General features: G+C 40.4%; 1 protein-coding gene across 2 annotated transcripts in view; it reads left to right on the top strand.

Annotated features, from left to right (window-relative positions):
• ankrd11 (ankyrin repeat domain 11) overlaps window positions 1-18,190 on the top strand; it is a 134,772-nt gene that overhangs the window by 109,607 nt on the left and 6,975 nt on the right. For both annotated transcript variants that reach the window (XM_052561301.1, XM_052561302.1), the window contains 7 exons: window positions 7,846-8,019; window positions 9,439-9,639; window positions 9,808-9,950; window positions 10,055-10,202; window positions 10,303-17,312; window positions 17,542-17,640; window positions 18,009-18,152. In XM_052561301.1, coding sequence (XP_052417261.1) covers window positions 7,846-8,019; window positions 9,439-9,639; window positions 9,808-9,950; window positions 10,055-10,202; window positions 10,303-17,312; window positions 17,542-17,640; window positions 18,009-18,152 — 7,919 coding nt within the window. The remainder of the gene's footprint in view (window positions 1-7,845; window positions 8,020-9,438; window positions 9,640-9,807; window positions 9,951-10,054; window positions 10,203-10,302; window positions 17,313-17,541; window positions 17,641-18,008; window positions 18,153-18,190) is intronic.

Genomic DNA, 18,190 nt, shown 5'->3' with positions numbered 1-18,190 from the left:
TTGCTGTGTTTTTTAGCTTGTGTAGAAAGACAGTGGTTTGAATATATTTTGAGTTGTGTGGTTTGTTTTATGGCTGTAATTTCTGCATGTTTTTGCAGTCGAAGCGCAGCCTCTCTGTAACCTTTTAGCGGGCCGTTGGCAGAACCCCCCTCTCTTTTGAGACGTGGCTGTAAGGCGTGAAATCTTGCCCATTTTCTCTGTCATCAGACAATGCCTGAAGTGCTCATTGTGATGCTAATAGGGGGTGTGGTCACGTCCATTCTTTGACTGGCCTGTTTCTATGTTGGTCTCTCTTTCTCTGTCCAGTTCCAACCCTATTTTGCTCTCAACATTTAAGTGGAGTATTGCTTCTCCTTTTGTTTTCTCTATTAATAACAAATCCATTGAATGTTCCTTTAGATTTTTTAAGAATCCTCACTTTTAGGCCATGAAATTGCAGCTTCACAGTGTCAGATATCTTGGATTTGGTTGCATGTTTTTTTTATGCTGTATCAATGTCTGTTCCTAATGGAATCTGTCCAGCTCTTGGCTGTACTCCACCTCATGCACCCTTAGTGGGGCTTTTTGATGTAGTTGAGCTGCTCTCTCCATGGTCTCCTCCCCCAGTTGGAAGGTTTCCAGTACAGGACTGGTTAGATCTTTGTTCCATTACCGCAGTGAGCTCCCACAACCACCTTTTCGGCTGATGCTGAAAGTTGGATGTGCATTTAATGTTTCACTGCAATGGGAGCTTTTTAATTAGTAAGCATTAGCAGTCACTACGAAAGCCATTATTAACTCAGTCCTGGCCAGAATGAAATAGAAAGGAAGATGTTAGGGCTGGGCGATATGAGCTAAAGAATGTATCTATTGATATTTTTCACATTTTGACAATTATCATGACGTTTCATATTTTTCAATTTATTCTCAAATTTGACATAGCTTTTTACTAAATGAAAACGATTTACATTCAACATTTAAAATCAATGACATATAAAAATATGAACATTTTTGGATTCAGTTCCACATTTAATTATTGTTGTTAATCTATGAATTTTGCAGTGTGTATGTAACAAAAAAAAAAAAAAAAAAAAAAAAACGGGTAAAGAGTGATCCCTGCAATCTAGTAAAAACAACCATTATAGTTTTGAAGTTGTCAACACTGCACAATGAATGTCTTATTTTCATCATATAAATCAGTGCATGTGCCACTGACTAAATAAAACACCTCTGATTTGGTACTGCATTCATTGCGTTTGCCGCTGATTGCCTACAGTACTGTAGTACAGGTCAGTGTTGTAAATAGAAACCTTTGATGCTGAACATAGAGCATTCACATATATGCACAGAGACATTTGAATGCAGCATGCCTATAAACTTTCTTGATCTTAAGATGAGTCAAACTGGCTTACTGACTTTGAGATAAACTTTACACAGTATTGTGATTTACACATTATTACATAATTTATATTATTAGCAAAGGTATCAAAATATCTCTAACCTAATGTAACTTCTAGCCCTAGCCGATGGTGCAGATGGAAAGTGTTTTGTTTATTAGGCTGCAATAAGTTGGAATTGGTTCCCTAAAGAAATTAAACCTAAGAATAGCATGAGTACAGCAGAGATGACAAAGGTGGATGTGCTGCTATTAAAATTGCAGGTAATACTTATAAATAAACTGATGTTATTATAAATCTATACTGTTGTGATTGGTTTTTAAACCACCAAACTTATTTTTAATTTAAAATTTGAATGTAAAATGTATATTTGAATGATTTTGTTTTAACTATCCACAACTGCTGCTTCAATTTTAAAATGTGGTATAAAAAATATATTCTGATCGAATTGGGGGAAAAAGTACACAGAAAAAGTCTCATAGTACACAGGGCTCCAAACAAAAAATCGAGTAAGGAGCAATTGGCTCCTATAAGAAAAAAACGTAGGTGGCAAATTATTTTTTTAGGTGCCGAAGAATAAACGTGAGTTTGGGCTTAACTTGACTTGCAATTTAATATTTATGATCATAAATGCGACTGTTTTAGTCACAGTTTGGAGCCTTGGTACAATTTTTTTTATTTTTTTAAATAATTGACACAAAAACGTGGCTAAAAATAGCTAACAGTTATCGTGTTCCTGGTATGTTCCAATATATTACATGTGACGGTGTATCAAAGCCGATTCCGAAGTAAAACGGAGCCATCTTCACGGTGTCACCGAGGGTGTTTCCTGTCCTCCATTTTCTGGAAGATTTCATTTGAAATACATAATTTATCTAGCTGATATTTTTACATTTCCTTCTCTGCATCTCTCTCATGGGCTCTTGTTGCGGTCTGCATTCAGGGAGACTGCAGAGATCGTCTGTGCCACTTAGCTCTAGTGCAGGAGCAACCCACAAGGCCCAAGAGCACTCAGAATACTTCCTCCATCTCTCAGTCTTCCTGCCTCCATCTTCTGTGTTTGCTCATTGCCTCTCTGTGCTTTCTCAGGCCGCAGACATCTTTGCTGCATTATGTATTAGAGGCTGAACTTGGCATGGAAATAGAATGCAGTGCCACTGCTCTAAAAAGCATTTGCTAGTGGTGATGCATTTTAGCGTGCAAATAACAATGCATTTCGAGAGGATATTACAGAGACTGAATAGCTTATGAGGTGCTTTTTTGGGATGCACACTGCATGGTCTGAAAACTTTGGGCATGCAGGCTATAGCAGATGGTGGAAGGGAGCTGTGGAGGGAGAATGTTGTGGATAAGGGTAAAGGGAGTGGGTTGGCTGATAAGAGACAGTAATATTTGCTGCTCCACTGCTGCCCACGCCTTGCTAACGCTGGCAGGCATGTGCGCTGGTACACTTGCACATGCAGTTGGACTCTGGCTAACATGCACACACTGCATTTAGACCAAGCCGTGGAGCATTACCCATATTCCTGAAGGGAGGAATGTTTTTGTAGTATTTCATTTTCTGTCATGCAGCGCTCTTATGAATTATTCACTATTGTGATTTCACCGTATATATCAGATCTGGTGGTGCCTGAATTGTCTGCATCTGTTTTGCCTGGGTTTTATTACCGCGTTCTCCCACTGGTGCTGCTGCCCTTGCATTCTGAAGAGGTGAAGTGTGGCTTGCGTTCACACTGCCTCTGTGTTTGAGAAGCTCGGATAAAGGAGTCTGATACATTAACATTCTACATTCTCTCTGAGAAGAACCTTCAAGTGCTCCATGGATGGCTGACTTCATCATTAAGGTTGATGAAACCAATCCCCCTCACTCTTTTTTTAACCCCTCTACCCCTCACTGTCCTTTCATCAGCTGTGCGCAAAAGTATTCATCCCGCGGGCACTTCCTGTCTCTTTTGCCTTCATTTCCAGTTTTCCCTGGGCAGCAAATTGAGAGTTTCTGGCTTATGGTATTGGGGATTGTCTGCGGATCCATGTTTAATTTTGGGTTCTTATGAGTAGTGCTTACTAAGGCAAACATCACTATTAATATAGCTATTTTTGTGTTTGTCTATTCAGTGTTTACACACTGAACTGGAAGTCAGTCCATACCTCACACCTTTTGTTCTCCAGACCTGAATGTAGTGAGTTGTACTAATTTTACTTTCACTTTTCTAAGCAATTTGGTTTTGACCAAAAAGTTGTGCAACGTCTATTACAGGAGGTGGTTTTCAAAATAAGTCAGTTAAACCTGTTAGTAACATTAACAAGTGTTTTATGTTGATGATTTGTGCTCCTAGTATATCTGCACCTGGTCTGTTTAAGGCTCTTATTTCCCAAATTCAGTTTTTCCAGTTTAAATTTTTCTCTACCACTTTTTAATGGTTACATTTTATTTTATTAATCAAAAAGCATGTCTAATTAATTGAAACAATGAAACTTGAACAATTTCACATCCATTTTCCCCCCATTTTTTCCACAATCAATGTTTTACAAAAATTTAATGTTTAGGGCCGTGTGAAATGTTTTGTTTTTTTACTCACTATGTGTTTTATTGTCATCAAATTCTGTGTTATAGCATGTTTAATTATTTGAATGCATACTTAATTTATTCAAACTTATTCTTAAAATAGCCTCATGAAATGTTTTTCTCCTCAAATTCTGTTGTGAATCAAAATTTTTCTGGTTTTGAAATGAAGGCATAAAACATTAATTTCATTTATCTTTTAAATATAGAAAATTAAGTAAAAATTTTTTGGCAAACAAAGGGGATTTACAATTTAGAATAAAATGAAGAAATGAAGAAATTAGAGTTGTTCCGATTCCGATACTAGTATCGGAAATATCTCCGATACCACAACAAATTCTGGCATCGGCATCGGCGAGTACATGAACCCATATACCGATCCGATACCATTTTCTTAAAAAAGACCTAGTTATGACCGCAAGCTTTGCCTAACCGCTGCACGGTTCTTCTTCGCTGCTCAAAATGCATTGAAAACACAGGAAGTTGTGCTGTGTTGCCACAAGCAACCCCTGTTTAGAGCAGCGAAGAAGAAATGAAAACGCGTTAGCAGCCCTTATCTATATATGACTGGATCACTCATCACATTCTAAACTGCCAAAACACAGTGAAGCCGCTACTATATTATAGATCAGTGGTTAGCAGTATGTCTCTGTAGTACCGGTAGTTACAGACTCTCGAGTATATTCAGTACCGGCAGCTGCGTTCAGTCGCTTCCGTGTAAGTCAAAGCGCAGGGCTCCAGACAGTAGCCGAATATATACTAGTGTCTGTGAATATTAAACTGCAAAATACTATTTAAATATTACTCCCGCAAAATCTACATCTCTGTGGGTGACTGGCACAGATGCGCGAGAGCTCGCTGTTTTGTAGTCTCTGCTGTGTGTCATGAGGACACGAACGCATAAACCGTCACTTCATGAGAATTTACCGTTTCATTTGAGAATACTGTCATATCATAAACACAGACACTCAAAGATCTTCATGGCAGCCCATTAAAATAAATGTTTGGTTTACATGAGTAAATTGACAATATATAAAGCTACTGTTGTAGCCTACAGTAATAATAATATGTCTCTATAATAATAATAATTATGCCTAGATGGTTGCTTGTTTTTTACTTGTTTTGTTGTAAAGAGATTATCTGATTAATAGATCTTTTTTGTTGCAGTTTTTTTATACAGTTATATTGTAAAACTTAAATACCTTTTTTAGTTTGCGGTGTTAGATTTTTGGCTGCATTTGAAGTTCTTTTTTGCATAAGAAAATAAATAATACTGTCAAATTCATGTTAGATAATAAAAATACTGTAATAAATACAGTAGTTCACCATGTATTTGTTCATGTTTTATTGAGGGATCTGTCTGAAGCACACCATAAAAAAATTCTAGCAATTTACACAGGGCTAGTAGTATATACAGCTGTATATACAGATATACACCCAGGTATCGGATCAGTACTCGGTATCGGCCGATACCCTGAGCCCAGGTATCGGAATCGGTATCGGGAAGAGAAAAAGGGTATCGGAACATCTCTAGAAGAAATGTTGTTTGATTATACCCTAAAAATTTGACATTCTACAGAACAATGGTAATACATTTCTGACACAATGTCTTCAAGTTAAACCAGACTTTTATTTTGACGGGTTGCCGTGAACACTAAATTGAAGTGATGGTGATTACGTGGTTATGACTTGAAACAAATTAGCATATAAATTATGAATTTTAATTTTAATTTTTACCTATCATGTGTTCCCGGGGAATCGAACCCCCAACCTTGCGCTTGACAATGCAATGCTCTACCAATTGAGCTACAGGAACACTATATCGTGATGTCACTGACTGGGTCTTCCAAGCCGTGCCTTTGGGCGCATAATTGCAAACCTCATTTTAATGCAGGCTATATAGACCTAAATACATTTTATACGGCAAATAACACCAAATATAGATAAATCCACGGACAACAGGCAGGAGAAATGTAAAGATTCAATATATTGGTAAAGACCAATATTTCTGATGATTTATTGGCGTGAAGTTACGTGCACAATGACAAACAGGAGTGCAACATTCTCGAAAAACCATAAGCAGACTGGACTGCCATAATGCAAAACATTTACTGCAGGCTTCAACATGGCTGTGTTTAGATTAGAAATTTCAACAACGCATAGGCGATTCTAGCCCGAATCTTTATCTGTATGCATGAGACAGTCTGAATCCCGGCAGAATTCACATTTCTGTTTTAAGAAGAGAAACATTGTGCAGAAGTATTATTTGTTGTTATGCATGTTGTCCGAAGTTGCAGTTGCTGTGTGACACGTGTTCCAAAAAAAAAAAACTAGACGCGCTCCGAGAGAAGGACGTTAAAATCAATTTCCTATTTTCGTTTTCGAAACTTGTGTTTGTTGGTCCAATCGATTTGTGCAATAGATTTTCGAACATAAAGTGACAGTCGACATGGTCAAGGTTTAAGACTAGACGGGAGAAGGTATGGGTCAAGATCTGGGCACAGTTTTTCCAGAACTTCGTGCCAAGTTAAAGCGTTGTCGAGCTGTTTTTAATGAATTTTTTTAGATGTATTATTTTTAAGGATGGCCTGACTCTTAATGTCACATCACACAATTGTTGTGTAAACCGCTTTTTTTGGTTAAAATATTGTTTGCAGTGTATATTGGATGATTTGGTGCCATTGTCATATGGCAAACGCTCTATGACAGTATATACTGTGTGACAGTAGGAATTTACAGAAGAGATGTTTGAACTTCAATTTATCTGCAATGTATAACATGACTTATAATACATTTAGCCTAATAGAATATTATCACGGCATATTATAATATAAACATTCTGTAGACAAATTCAACTTTATGAACACCAATTTGGGACGGATAGCTTAATCCATCAGTATACTTCTGTAATACTGTACAATTGTCATCAACTCAGTCGAGTATTTTAGGAGACTAAAAGTGCAAGCACTGTGTTTGTTAGTTCATCTGCCTGTTATAAACATGTTTAGACCACTTCTGCTGTTCATGCTCTTCTAGGTGTGAATCACAGGAATGTTACTAGTGCGCATGTGTTAAGTGTTTGGGTACATTAAACGTAAGTGTTTACTGGTGTTAGCAAAAATGCATCAGCCCAAAACAGTAAAGAATAATTCCTGGGAAGAACTTTGTTGCTGGAAGCATTTGTGTCTGGCTTCCTCTCCCTATAAATTATGCTTGTGGCCTTAAGCAAATCACTACGTTGGGAACAACAAGCTGGCTAGTAGATCTTCCATAGATTAGACAAGAGCAGAAATCTAGATGACAGGATTGTTTTGCCTTGTTGGATTTTTATTGGTGTTAATGGCACAGGAATGCCTGCGTGACATTTGGGTATTTTTGTGCAGTTTGAGGCTTGGGGATCACACAGTGGAAACTGGCAAACACAAAGATGGCTCTCCCACTGTAAGTCGATAGCACGGGTGAGAGATGGCTGTAAAGAACCAGACGGCTGCATTGTAAAGCAGATATGTTGACACTGACATACTGAGAATAATTGATGGGTGTTTCTGTGAAGAACAGCTGCTTTTGTTCAAATGCAGCGGTGACCTTGCCTCAGCCACATTGAAATGTGCACACCGGCCATTTTGTAATCTGTGACAGGCTGCCAAGTCATAGCCTTAAAGAAACACACACACGTGCTAGAATGGCATCGGAAGACCCCTCCCTCCCCATGAGGCTTTTGGGTAATCTCACACCATGGCTGCAGCCACCAGCAGGCGTTCACATGGGCCAAGCGGCTGGGAATTTACCCAAGGCTTCTCTTGACCTTCTGGCTGCTAAGGATGGCATATTCAAGGATATTGTGTCTATTCATAGCGTTCATAAGGCTGGTTTGTGGGTTAATATGCCCCTTTTTCTCCTTAACAGAAAAACAAGGTCCTGAGCGGAAGCGGATTAAAAAAGAGCCCACTAACACCAGGAAGTCAGGCCTGCCATTTGGGATGGGCATGCCAGGGATCCGGGCTGGGTACCCCCTCTCTGAGCGGCAGCAGGTGGCTCTTCTCATGCAGATGACGGCAGAGGAGTCCGTAAACAGTCCAGGTGCGTGTTTGTCATGGACGCCACGTCTTAGAGGCTGTGAGCGGGCCCAGTGGCTTCAGTAGCTTCCACTGTCCCTGCTGCACTTTCACGCTATTCTTCATTTAAACACACACCACAGCACTTAATTAAAATTCAATTAAATAAGATAACCCTCATCAATTTCCATTACTTCAGTGAAATGAACATCTGAAATCTTAATCCACTGTTGTTCATCAGCCCTCCAGGACTGTTGATAGAGCAACAAGGGACTTGGTTGTACTGTTTCAATATGAATTGTTCAGATTTGATTCAATTGGCTCGGGTGGTTTTGCATTCTAATGTTGGAGCTTGAGAAAAATAAAAGCTTGGATTGCGTTGCATTTATTTCAAACCTCTGTTGTCACATTTAGTTTTCTAAGATAGATTAATGGTATTCTATGAAGTTTTAGTATGCATGTCTATCAGATTACTAAAATTTAGCTCTTCCTCTGCAAATAGTTCAAAAGATTTATTTTTCCAAAACAAAAGACTACGGAAAAACACCCCTAAACTCACCCCTGCAGAGCACTTTTGCATGCCAGTTATTGTTGTGCATACTCTTTATGTTGTACTGAATCTAAGTGTCTAAAAAAATAGAAACTACTAGTGTAGCTATATGTAGCTCTGTCTTCCCTGGGGGTCATTAATACATTTCCTTGTTTATAAACTTAATAGTTCTTCAGTTTGCTTTAATTTTGTTATTGACAATATCATACAAATCCAAGATGTGAAATTCTGATGAAATTGCATACTTTAGTCAAAAGATGTAATGCAGACAGATGGTGTCATTTGCCATGTTTGTTGTACAGGACTGCCACCTTGAGTTCAGAGCAAACAAAACCCACTCAGCTGCTCAAGTCAGTGGAACCTAAAGGGATACTCCACCCCAAAATGAAAATTGTGTCATTAATCACTTACCCCCATGTCATTCCAAACTTATAAAAGCTTAGTTCGTCTAAATTGGAACACAATTTAAGATATTCTGGATGAAAACCTGGGAGGCTTGTGACTGTCGGAACAAAGCTTTTACAGGTTTGGAACGACATGTGGGTATATGATTAATGATATCATTTTCATTTTGGGGTGGAGTTTCCCTTTAACCTTTTTGACTCAAAGACCCTCCAAAGACCCCACAACTGGGTGTTTTTTTTTCTTTTCTTTTTTTCTACAATACACTTTTTCAACAAACTGACTAGTTTTTCTTCTCTTTTTGTTTTAATTGTTAGAAATAATTTTACATCCAATAAGCATAATTTATTTTATTATAGAAATGAGAGAAATTACCATCCCATCTTGTGACCCCCTTGGAAGTTTGCTGAGACCCCCATAGAGTGCCCCAACCCACATGGTTGAAAACCACTTCTATAAGTAATTGCTGTTAATACTTATATTTTTGTTCAGACACAACACCAAAGCACCAGTCACAGTCAAGTCTGGGTCAGAAGGGGACACCAAACTCTGCCTCAAAAACCAAAGACAAAGTGAACAAGCGGAATGAGAGGGGTGAGACGCGGCTGCACCGAGCAGCCATACGTGGGGAGGCACGCCGGATAAAGGAGCTCATCAACGAGGGGGCTGATGTGAATGTAAAAGACTTTGCAGGTAAAGGCAGCAATCAGAATTCCCCTGCCCTTCACTTGCATGCTGTTGATATTGAATGGTATATTAAGTGATTAGGTGATCTCAATCTGGTTAAAATGGTCTAATTATTAAATTATTTTTATAACATAGATGAGCACACACTTAATAATGACATGCCTTTTAATTTAGGCTGGACTGCACTGCATGAGGCGTGTAACAGAGGGTATTACGATGTGGCCAAGCAGCTGCTGGCAGCCGGGGCTGAGGTTAACACCAAGGGCCTGGATGACGACACGCCTTTACATGATGCGTCTAACAATGGCCATCTTAAAGTAAGTACCTCAGAACAGATGTTCCAAGTTGAGATTTATTTTAAAATTAAAAAAAAAATGCTAACATTGGCATCTTGATTTACAACCATATTCTGGTTTTATAGGTTGTGAAGCTGCTGTTACGATATGGAGGGAATCCTTCTCAAATCAACAGAAGAGGAGAGACTCCATTAAAAGTGGCAAATTCGAAAACAATGCTTGACCTGTTGCTGGGAAAAGGCACTTACACCTCCAGTGAGGAAAGTTCCTCAGGTGTGTTGTCATGCAGTTATTGTTTGAATAATTCCAGAAAGTGTCTAACAGGAAATGTGTACCTTACTTTGATATTAAGAGTTCTTGTTTGTATCAACAGAATCTTCTGAAGAGGAGGATGCCCCATCATTTGCCCCATCCAGCTCTGTTGATGGCAATAATACAGACTCAGAGTTTGAGAAGGGCTCAAAGTTAAAAGGGAAGGGCATGGACCCACCCAAATCAACCACCACTCCGGTCAAGGATGAGTACGAGTTTGACGAGGATGACGAGGAGGAGCGTGTCCCACCTGTGGATGACAAGCATCTGCTCAAGAAAGAGTTCCGCAAGGATCCCGTCAGCAAGACAAACAACTTAATCTCCATACCCAAGATGGAGGTTAAAACTTATTCCAAAAGCAACTCGCTAACACCAAAGAAGGCTGTGCGCAGGATCCTGTCGGACAGCAACAGCTCGGACGAGGATGACAGGACGTTGTGTTTCACACCCACGACCACACCAAGGCAAACTGCAACTCAGACCAACGTCAAGAGCCGGGACTCGACGTCGCTGAGCTCCAAGCAGCAAAAAGACAAAAATAAAGTCAAGAAGAAGAGGAAGAAGGAGACAAAGAATAATGTTAGTAAGGAGGTGCGCTTTGATAAAGTGAACGACAAGTTTTGCACATCAGATTCTGAGATTGGGGACCTGGAGAGTGAGGATGATAAAGGATCCATGCAGAGTGCAAATTGTGTAAAAGACTCTTCTACACTGAGCCTCAAAGACTCCTCTGTTTTTAGTTCTCTGTCCACCTCGAATTCATCCTCCACACATGGGAGTCTGAGCTCTCAGAAACACACACAGTCTCTGGCAGAGCAGCACCCAAAGCAGTGGAGGACAGATGGCTGGAAGACTGTGTCCTCTCCAACATGGTCTGATGTCAGCTCCCTCTCAGACTCAGTCAGAACAAGGCTTTCCAGCGAGTCAGACTACTCTTCTGCCGACTCAAGCATTGAGTCTGTGAAACAGGTGAAAAAGAAAGTACAAGATAACAGAAAGAAAAACAACACTCATACCAATGCGGTAGACAGAAAGAACTCTGAGTTTTACAAGAACTCGAACACAGTTGGGGCCATTTCTAAAACAGACAAAGATGGAAAAGTGTTGAAGAAACACAAAGTGAAACACAAACACAAAAGTAAGGAAAAAGATAAGGCTCCAAGTGTTGTGTTGAGTCAAGACATGAATGAAAAGTTTGTCAAGAGCTTTTCTTTTGACTTTGATGATACACGGCAGAAGTCTCTCATTGTTGAGACAGAGTCACCTTCTGAAAATAGGGTCAAACTTTCCAAACATGAGAAAGACCATTTTAAGAAGGAGGACAGACTGTCAAAGGGTAAATCAGAAGACAAGGACTGGCCATCTAAAGAAGCTCAAAGGGTGATCAAGGAAGAGAGGTCAAAGAAGACAAAGGAGTCCAACAAGGAAAAGGTGAGCAAAGAGGAGAGGGACAAACCTTTGAAGGCTGAGAAGGAGAGAAGCATAAAAGACAAAGACAAGGCAAAAGAGGAGAAGCAGAAAGCCCATAAAGATGATAAAAAGAAAAAGTCTAAGGATAAGTCCCTCAAAATTGACAAAAAGAATGAGCAAAAAGACGACAAACATTTTAAGTCTGAGAAAAGCATAAAAGAAGAAAAGGAAAAGTCTAAGAGGGATAAAAACATCAAAGAAGACCCTGATTATGAAGACTTTGACTTAAAAAATCACCTACTAGAGGACACCAAGATGAGTGCGTCCGATGACCCCCATGATCGGTGGCAGTCAGATATGTCTTCTGACAGTTCGCTTTATGGAGATGATAGCTGGGACGCTCCTGTAAAAGAATACAAAGCAAATAATGCGGTCAAGTTAATTGTAGAAACAGTGAAGGAGGAAAGCAGGGATAGAAAAAAGGAAAATAAGGTCAAAGATAAAAAGCCAGATCATGGAGAAAAACGTCCAGACAAGGAAACTGCATCAAAGAAGAGAGACAAGGAATCCTCTGAAAAGAATGCTGAAAAGAAAAAAGACTGGACCGAAAAACAAAAGTTTAATTCTGGTCAGTCGCTGGAAAAGGAGAAGAAACGAAAAGAATCAGCAGAGGGTGTCAAAGAGAAGAAAGAGAAGGATTCTGTGGATGGCACCAGAGACAGAAAAGATTCCTATGAGTTTACTAAAGAAAGGAAAGACTCCAAAACAAAACAAGAATCTTTGAGAGATGACTATGGGAGTGAGGGCTTCTTTAAAGACAAAGCAGAGAACGAAACCACTTGTAAGTCTGACCCCAGGGAGAGGAACCACTCTGGAAAGGAAAGGGAGAAGAAAATGGATGGTGTGGAAAAGAAAGAGAAGTCCAAAGGAGAAAAACACAAGGACAAGCCTAAGGACAGAAATTTGGATCAGGAAAAGGAGAAACCTGAGAAAAACTCAATTGATAGGTCAATGAAAGAGAAAGATCCAGAAAGGGCCTCCAAAGAAAAGCGAGATGCGGTTAAAGAAAAGCATAAAGATTCTCATAGCAAAGAAAAAGAAAGGAAGATGTCATCTGAACAGAATAAAGATAAGAAAGAAAAGACATCCCAAGACAAACATGCTGATAGAGACAAAGATTTATTGGAGTTTAAGAAAGAAGAGAGAAAACCTGAAAAGGTGAGAGAGAAGACATGGTATACAATTGCAGATATTTTTACAGATGAGAGTGAGGACGAAGATGACAATTATAATGGGGGTGTTGCAAAATTTAGTGACTCTCTTGGACTGTCAGATTCGCACAGGAAAGATTCCACGCCTGACAGAGATGAAATGGATAATTTCCAAACAGATAAAAATAAGAAATACTCTGAGGGGAAAACACATTCCACAGAAAAACAAAAAGACAAGGAACATAAAGATAAGAAGAAAGAGAAGGCAGCATTTGATGCTGGAAAAGAGAGAAAAGCCTCCATGGAAAAACACAAAGATAAAAAGGACAAAGATTCAACCGACACTAAACACAAGGAACGTAAGGACAGAGCATCTGTGGATTCAAATCAAGACAAGAAAAGCAAGCAGAAACTTCTCGACAAGAGAGACGTCAGTGAAGAAAAGGGCAAAAATAAATACAAAGACAAGACAGAGCACTTAAAAGAACGCAAATTTTCAAAGGGGAGTGGTGAAAATGAGAAATCCTTGTTGGAGAAACTTGAGGAGGAAGCGATGAATGATTATAAAGATGATTCCAATGATAGAAATAGTGAAATTTCATCAGACAGTTTCACAGACAGAGGTCATGAGCCTGTTCTAAGCAGCTTTTATGATTCCTCCAACATTAGCATACCCGACATTTCCGAGGAGAGAAGAGAGTCTATCTCAATCTCTAATGCACAGGACAAGTTCCGAGAGAAAGAGAGGCATAGACATTCATCTTCTTCATCATCCAAAAAGAGTCATGACAAAGAAAAGGAGAAAGTCAAGAAAGAAAAGGGGGAGAAAAAAGATAAGTCAGAGGAGATCAGAGAATCCTATGGCCGCAGAGAAAGCTTGCCCTTTGACAAAGAGCCCATGCCTTTGGAGGCCGACCCTTACACTTTTCCATATGGTTCCAAAGCTGATGGTGAGGATGACTTGGAAAAAACTCTGGAGTTTGAGAAGGAGATGTCCAAAAAGGACAAAACAAACAGTGTCATCAACAGTGAGAAAATAAAAGACAAAAAGAAGAAAGAGAAACACAAGGAAAAAGTGAAAGAAGAAAAGCATAAATATTCTGATGGTTTTGGCTCCCTGAGGCACTCAAAAGAGGAACAGAAATCTGGATTGAAGGAAAACACTCAAGTCACAAGTCTTAAAGAGAAATCTAAAGAAGACAATTCTAAATTTGATGGGAAATATAAGGACAGAAATAAAGATATCATGGATAAAGAGAGAACAGATGTCAAGGCAAAGGTCAAAGATGAGAACGACAAATTCAGCCAGTCAAAAGAGACAGCTCGAAAAGACAACCGGCCTCGTGAAAAGCTGTTGGTTGATGGTGATCTTAGACTAACAAGTTTTGGGAAAATGCTTAGTTTAAAAGATCAGGAGATTGAAGAGCGCCATAAAAAGCACAAGGAGAGAATGAAACAGATGGAAAAACTGAGGCATCGTTCAGGCGACCCAAAACTCAAAGATAAAACTAAGTCAACTGAGGAACTAAAGAAGAACCGCAGTGAACTCTCCAAAAAATCTGCTTCAGTGGAAACTGCTTTGAAAGAGAAAAAGATAAAAGATATTTGCCTTTCAACCCAAATGATGTCACCTGATAGAAAACCACAACCTATGGACAGCCAGAACTCAAAAGACTGGCTCGCTGGCCACCAAATGAAGGAAAGTCTTCCTGCATCTCCACGACCCGACCAGAACAGACCAACAGGTGTCCCCACCCCAACATCTGTGATCTCATGTCCAAGCTATGAGGAAGTCATGCAAACTCCACGCACTCCATCCTGCAGTGCAGAGGACTATCCTGACATCATGTTCGAGAGTCTTGAGTGCCAGAATTCCTCAGCAACAACCATGTCCATGAATGCCTGCTCTCCATTCTTTGACAGATATTCGAACTCGTCAAGTAACTTCCAGGAGGGAACATGCATAACACCAGCAAAGAACATGCAATTACCCCTTGTGAGTCGGTCTGTCACCTCTGATGTCAGAAGACCTCTTGAGATTGAGTTCAAAGTAGAGGCAGATAAGTTAAGACAGCAGCATATACTAGAAGGCACAGCATTTGAGTCTTCAGCGTCACATCTTTCTGAGGACAAGATGGCAGCTGACCGACTTAATTTCATTTCCTCTTCATTCTGTTTATCACCTATTGACATGATGTCTCCCAGGCCTGACCCACCCCTACCAGATGATGTACCATCTACTGTAAATTCCATCAGTGATGGCATTGAACACACAGGGAGTGTCTTTAACAACTATCTCATGAAGCCCTCAACTCCAGTCCATAGACCTGACCCCCAGGAGCCTTGTCTGGATATTGCTGCTCCCCCAACTCCAGCCCCTGCTGCCCTGCCTCCCATGGACATTGATGATCTTTCAGAGCCCCACCAGAGTGGACCCGGTCTAACACCAGCCCATCCTGTTAGTGGAAGTGACTACTTTCCTCCTGTTGTTGAAGAGCAAGAAGATGATGAGGAAGAAGATGATGATTTTGTTGAGGATGCCAGAGGTCACCATGCTGAAGAGGATACCATCCAATCTAGAGATGATCCTGCTTATTCACTTGGGATTGAGGAATCTGACAAAAAGTCTTGGCTTGAATCTCCAGATAGAAGAGATCCTGATGTACTTCCCATAACACCAACCCATCTTCAAGACAACTACACGGACAACTCAGGTGATCAGTCCTTAGGCTGGAATTCAGAAGTGATAATGAAATCACCTCATGAGAGTTACAGAGAGGTCGAGGCAGCTGTCTCAAAGATTAGCAGTCCCTATTCACACTCTGATTGTGAAATGCAGCATATGCCAGGTGTAATGCCTGTGACACCACCTCACTCTACTTATTCAACAGCTTACTGTCCAACACAAATATCTGACTCTCATTATGAGCTCCACAAAGACACAGTGGAAGACATTCAATCACCAGAAAGACCTGTAACGGAGGCATTGGAGACAGAATCGTCTCAACTAGAAACTTTCTTCACTGATTGCAAACCAATTCCTGAGGAAGCTCCGATGGACATAGAGCCCTCATGTATGATGAAAGACAATGGACAAGATTCTCCGCCCTATGCTGCAGAGAACAGCATGCCTGTAGCCCCACCAGTCAGCCAAGAACCTGTTGTTTCATGGGCAGATCCATTCTCTGTTGCAGCTGATGAAATGGATGACATGGGTCCCTTCTCAATACCAGACCTTCCTTTTCAAGAGAAGGAGATGCAGGATCCGGATATAACAGCCCCAGAGACTGCAGAGAGTAAGGAGACAAGACCTCCAGTCATTGAGACAAACGAAAATGATATAATTGATGTTGGCCTGCCAAGTTTGTCCAATGCACCTTGTTCTCCTGCAGTTGTACCTCCAACTGAATCTGATCAGGATTTGATCCCCCCAATAAGTGACAATGACTATAGACCACAGTGTGAGTTGGAGCCAGAGCCTCAGAACTTCCCAGATGTTCCTCCCATAAAAGAAGCAATTCCAGAGGAGAGGAGAGCATTTGAAGAAGGGAATGAAAACAACAGTAACTTGTTCTCTACTGAAAGTGAAAAGGACCATGAATACAGGAAAAAGGAAACAACCCCAGACTCCATGATGCCATCTGTTATGGTACAATACTTGGATCTACCAGTCACCACAAAACCACTTTCATTAGGACAAAATCCTGTGGTAGCTTTGGGTCCCTCATGTAGCCCCCATCCTTCTGTTCAGGTCCCAACTGTCTCAGTGCCTAGCAGCACCCAAGTATCAGAGGCACTTGAAACAACCACCAAGTTGTCAGTGGCCATACCAGTGTCTGAGGCACCCAAGAAAATTGAGGAAATACCTCAGAGGATGACCCGGAAAAAGGCTCAGATGCTGGCCAATCAGAACAAGCAGAGTGCTGCGCTAAGCTCGTCAAGCATCACCTGTTCGGTATCGTCCTCATCAGTCACCACAAGTGTGACCACCTCTTGTGTGACTGTAGAAAAGGAGAAAGAGCCCATCAGCTCCACCACAACTCAAACATCTACTCCTGCCCCTGCACTAATCACCAAAACAAAAGGTAGGCCTGTTGAGGATGACGACAACCAGTCCCAACATCCACGCAAGAGGAAGTTTTCAAAATCAGGCCAGCAACAGGTGCAAGTTCAGCTTGTGAACACAGCAATGAAGCAGACTCGGGAAATGATACAGCAGACACTGGCAGTCATTGTCAATGCCATCAAATTAGATGAAATAGAGCCATACCACAGTGACCGTTCCAACCCTTATTTTGAGTACCTCCAGATCCGCAAGAAAATTGAAGAAAAGCGGAAGATTTTGTGCTACATAACACCTCAAGCTCCCCAGTGTTATGCAGAGTATGTGACATACACAGGATCCTATCTACTTGATGGCAAGCCTTTGAGCAAGCTTCATATTCCCGTGGTAAGATTTTTATTTAACACTATGTCCTAACCAAGAGTTTAATTATACTGACAAGAAATTCTCTGTCATATCTGATGTTGAATGTATTATATGGAGCAAGATTTTGGACTGTTCTCTATCCATGTTAATGTTTCCATTGTTGAGCTGTAGGGATGTCTTGCTGAACATTAGTCATTCAGATTCAGTTTTCCTGAAAGACAAAATGTGACAACTTTCTCTACTTTCTTAGATTGCTCCACCCCCATCTTTGTCGGAGCCTCTGAAGGAGCTGTTCAGACAACAAGAGGCAGTGAGAGGAAAACTAAGACTGCAGCACAGCATAGAGAGGGTAAACTCTTACTCTTTGGATTTAGTCTTTCCTTCCTGTTTTCTCCCCTCTACGCATCACTGAGCTAATTTCAGAAGCCACCCTGTTAGGATGCCATGTTCACACGTCGCAAATCCTTTGATGAATCATCAAAGGCCTTGTGTAATAGAACAGCAACTTATCTGATATATACATTTTAACTAAGTAAGCATATTACAGTACAATCAGGCTCCCCATTTTATTTTCTTCTCATGTTCTTACTGTGACTTGAAGACCTTGACCTTGATCGTTCATCAATACTGTCTGCAAGATTTGTCCCTTGGTTATTAGATGCTCATAAAGTATGGTTAATTCAGTCTGTCTGACTCTGATTTAATTTCACCTTACAGGAGAAGCTGATTGTATCTTGTGAGCAGGAAGTGCTTCGTGTTCATTGCAGAGCAGCAAGAACGATCGCAAATCAGGCCGTTCCCTTCAGTGCTTGCACAATGCTTCTCGACTCAGAAGTCTACAACATGCCATCAGAAAGCCAGGTGGGTACTCATTTAAAAAAATTGTATTAACACACGAA

The sequence above is a fragment of the Carassius gibelio genome, chromosome B7 (assembly GCF_023724105.1).
Source record: "Carassius gibelio isolate Cgi1373 ecotype wild population from Czech Republic chromosome B7, carGib1.2-hapl.c, whole genome shotgun sequence".
Taxonomy (NCBI): domain Eukaryota; kingdom Metazoa; phylum Chordata; class Actinopteri; order Cypriniformes; family Cyprinidae; genus Carassius; species Carassius gibelio.
The sequence above is the reverse complement of the archived record's forward strand: the minus strand, read 5'-3'. Positions and strand labels throughout refer to the sequence as shown.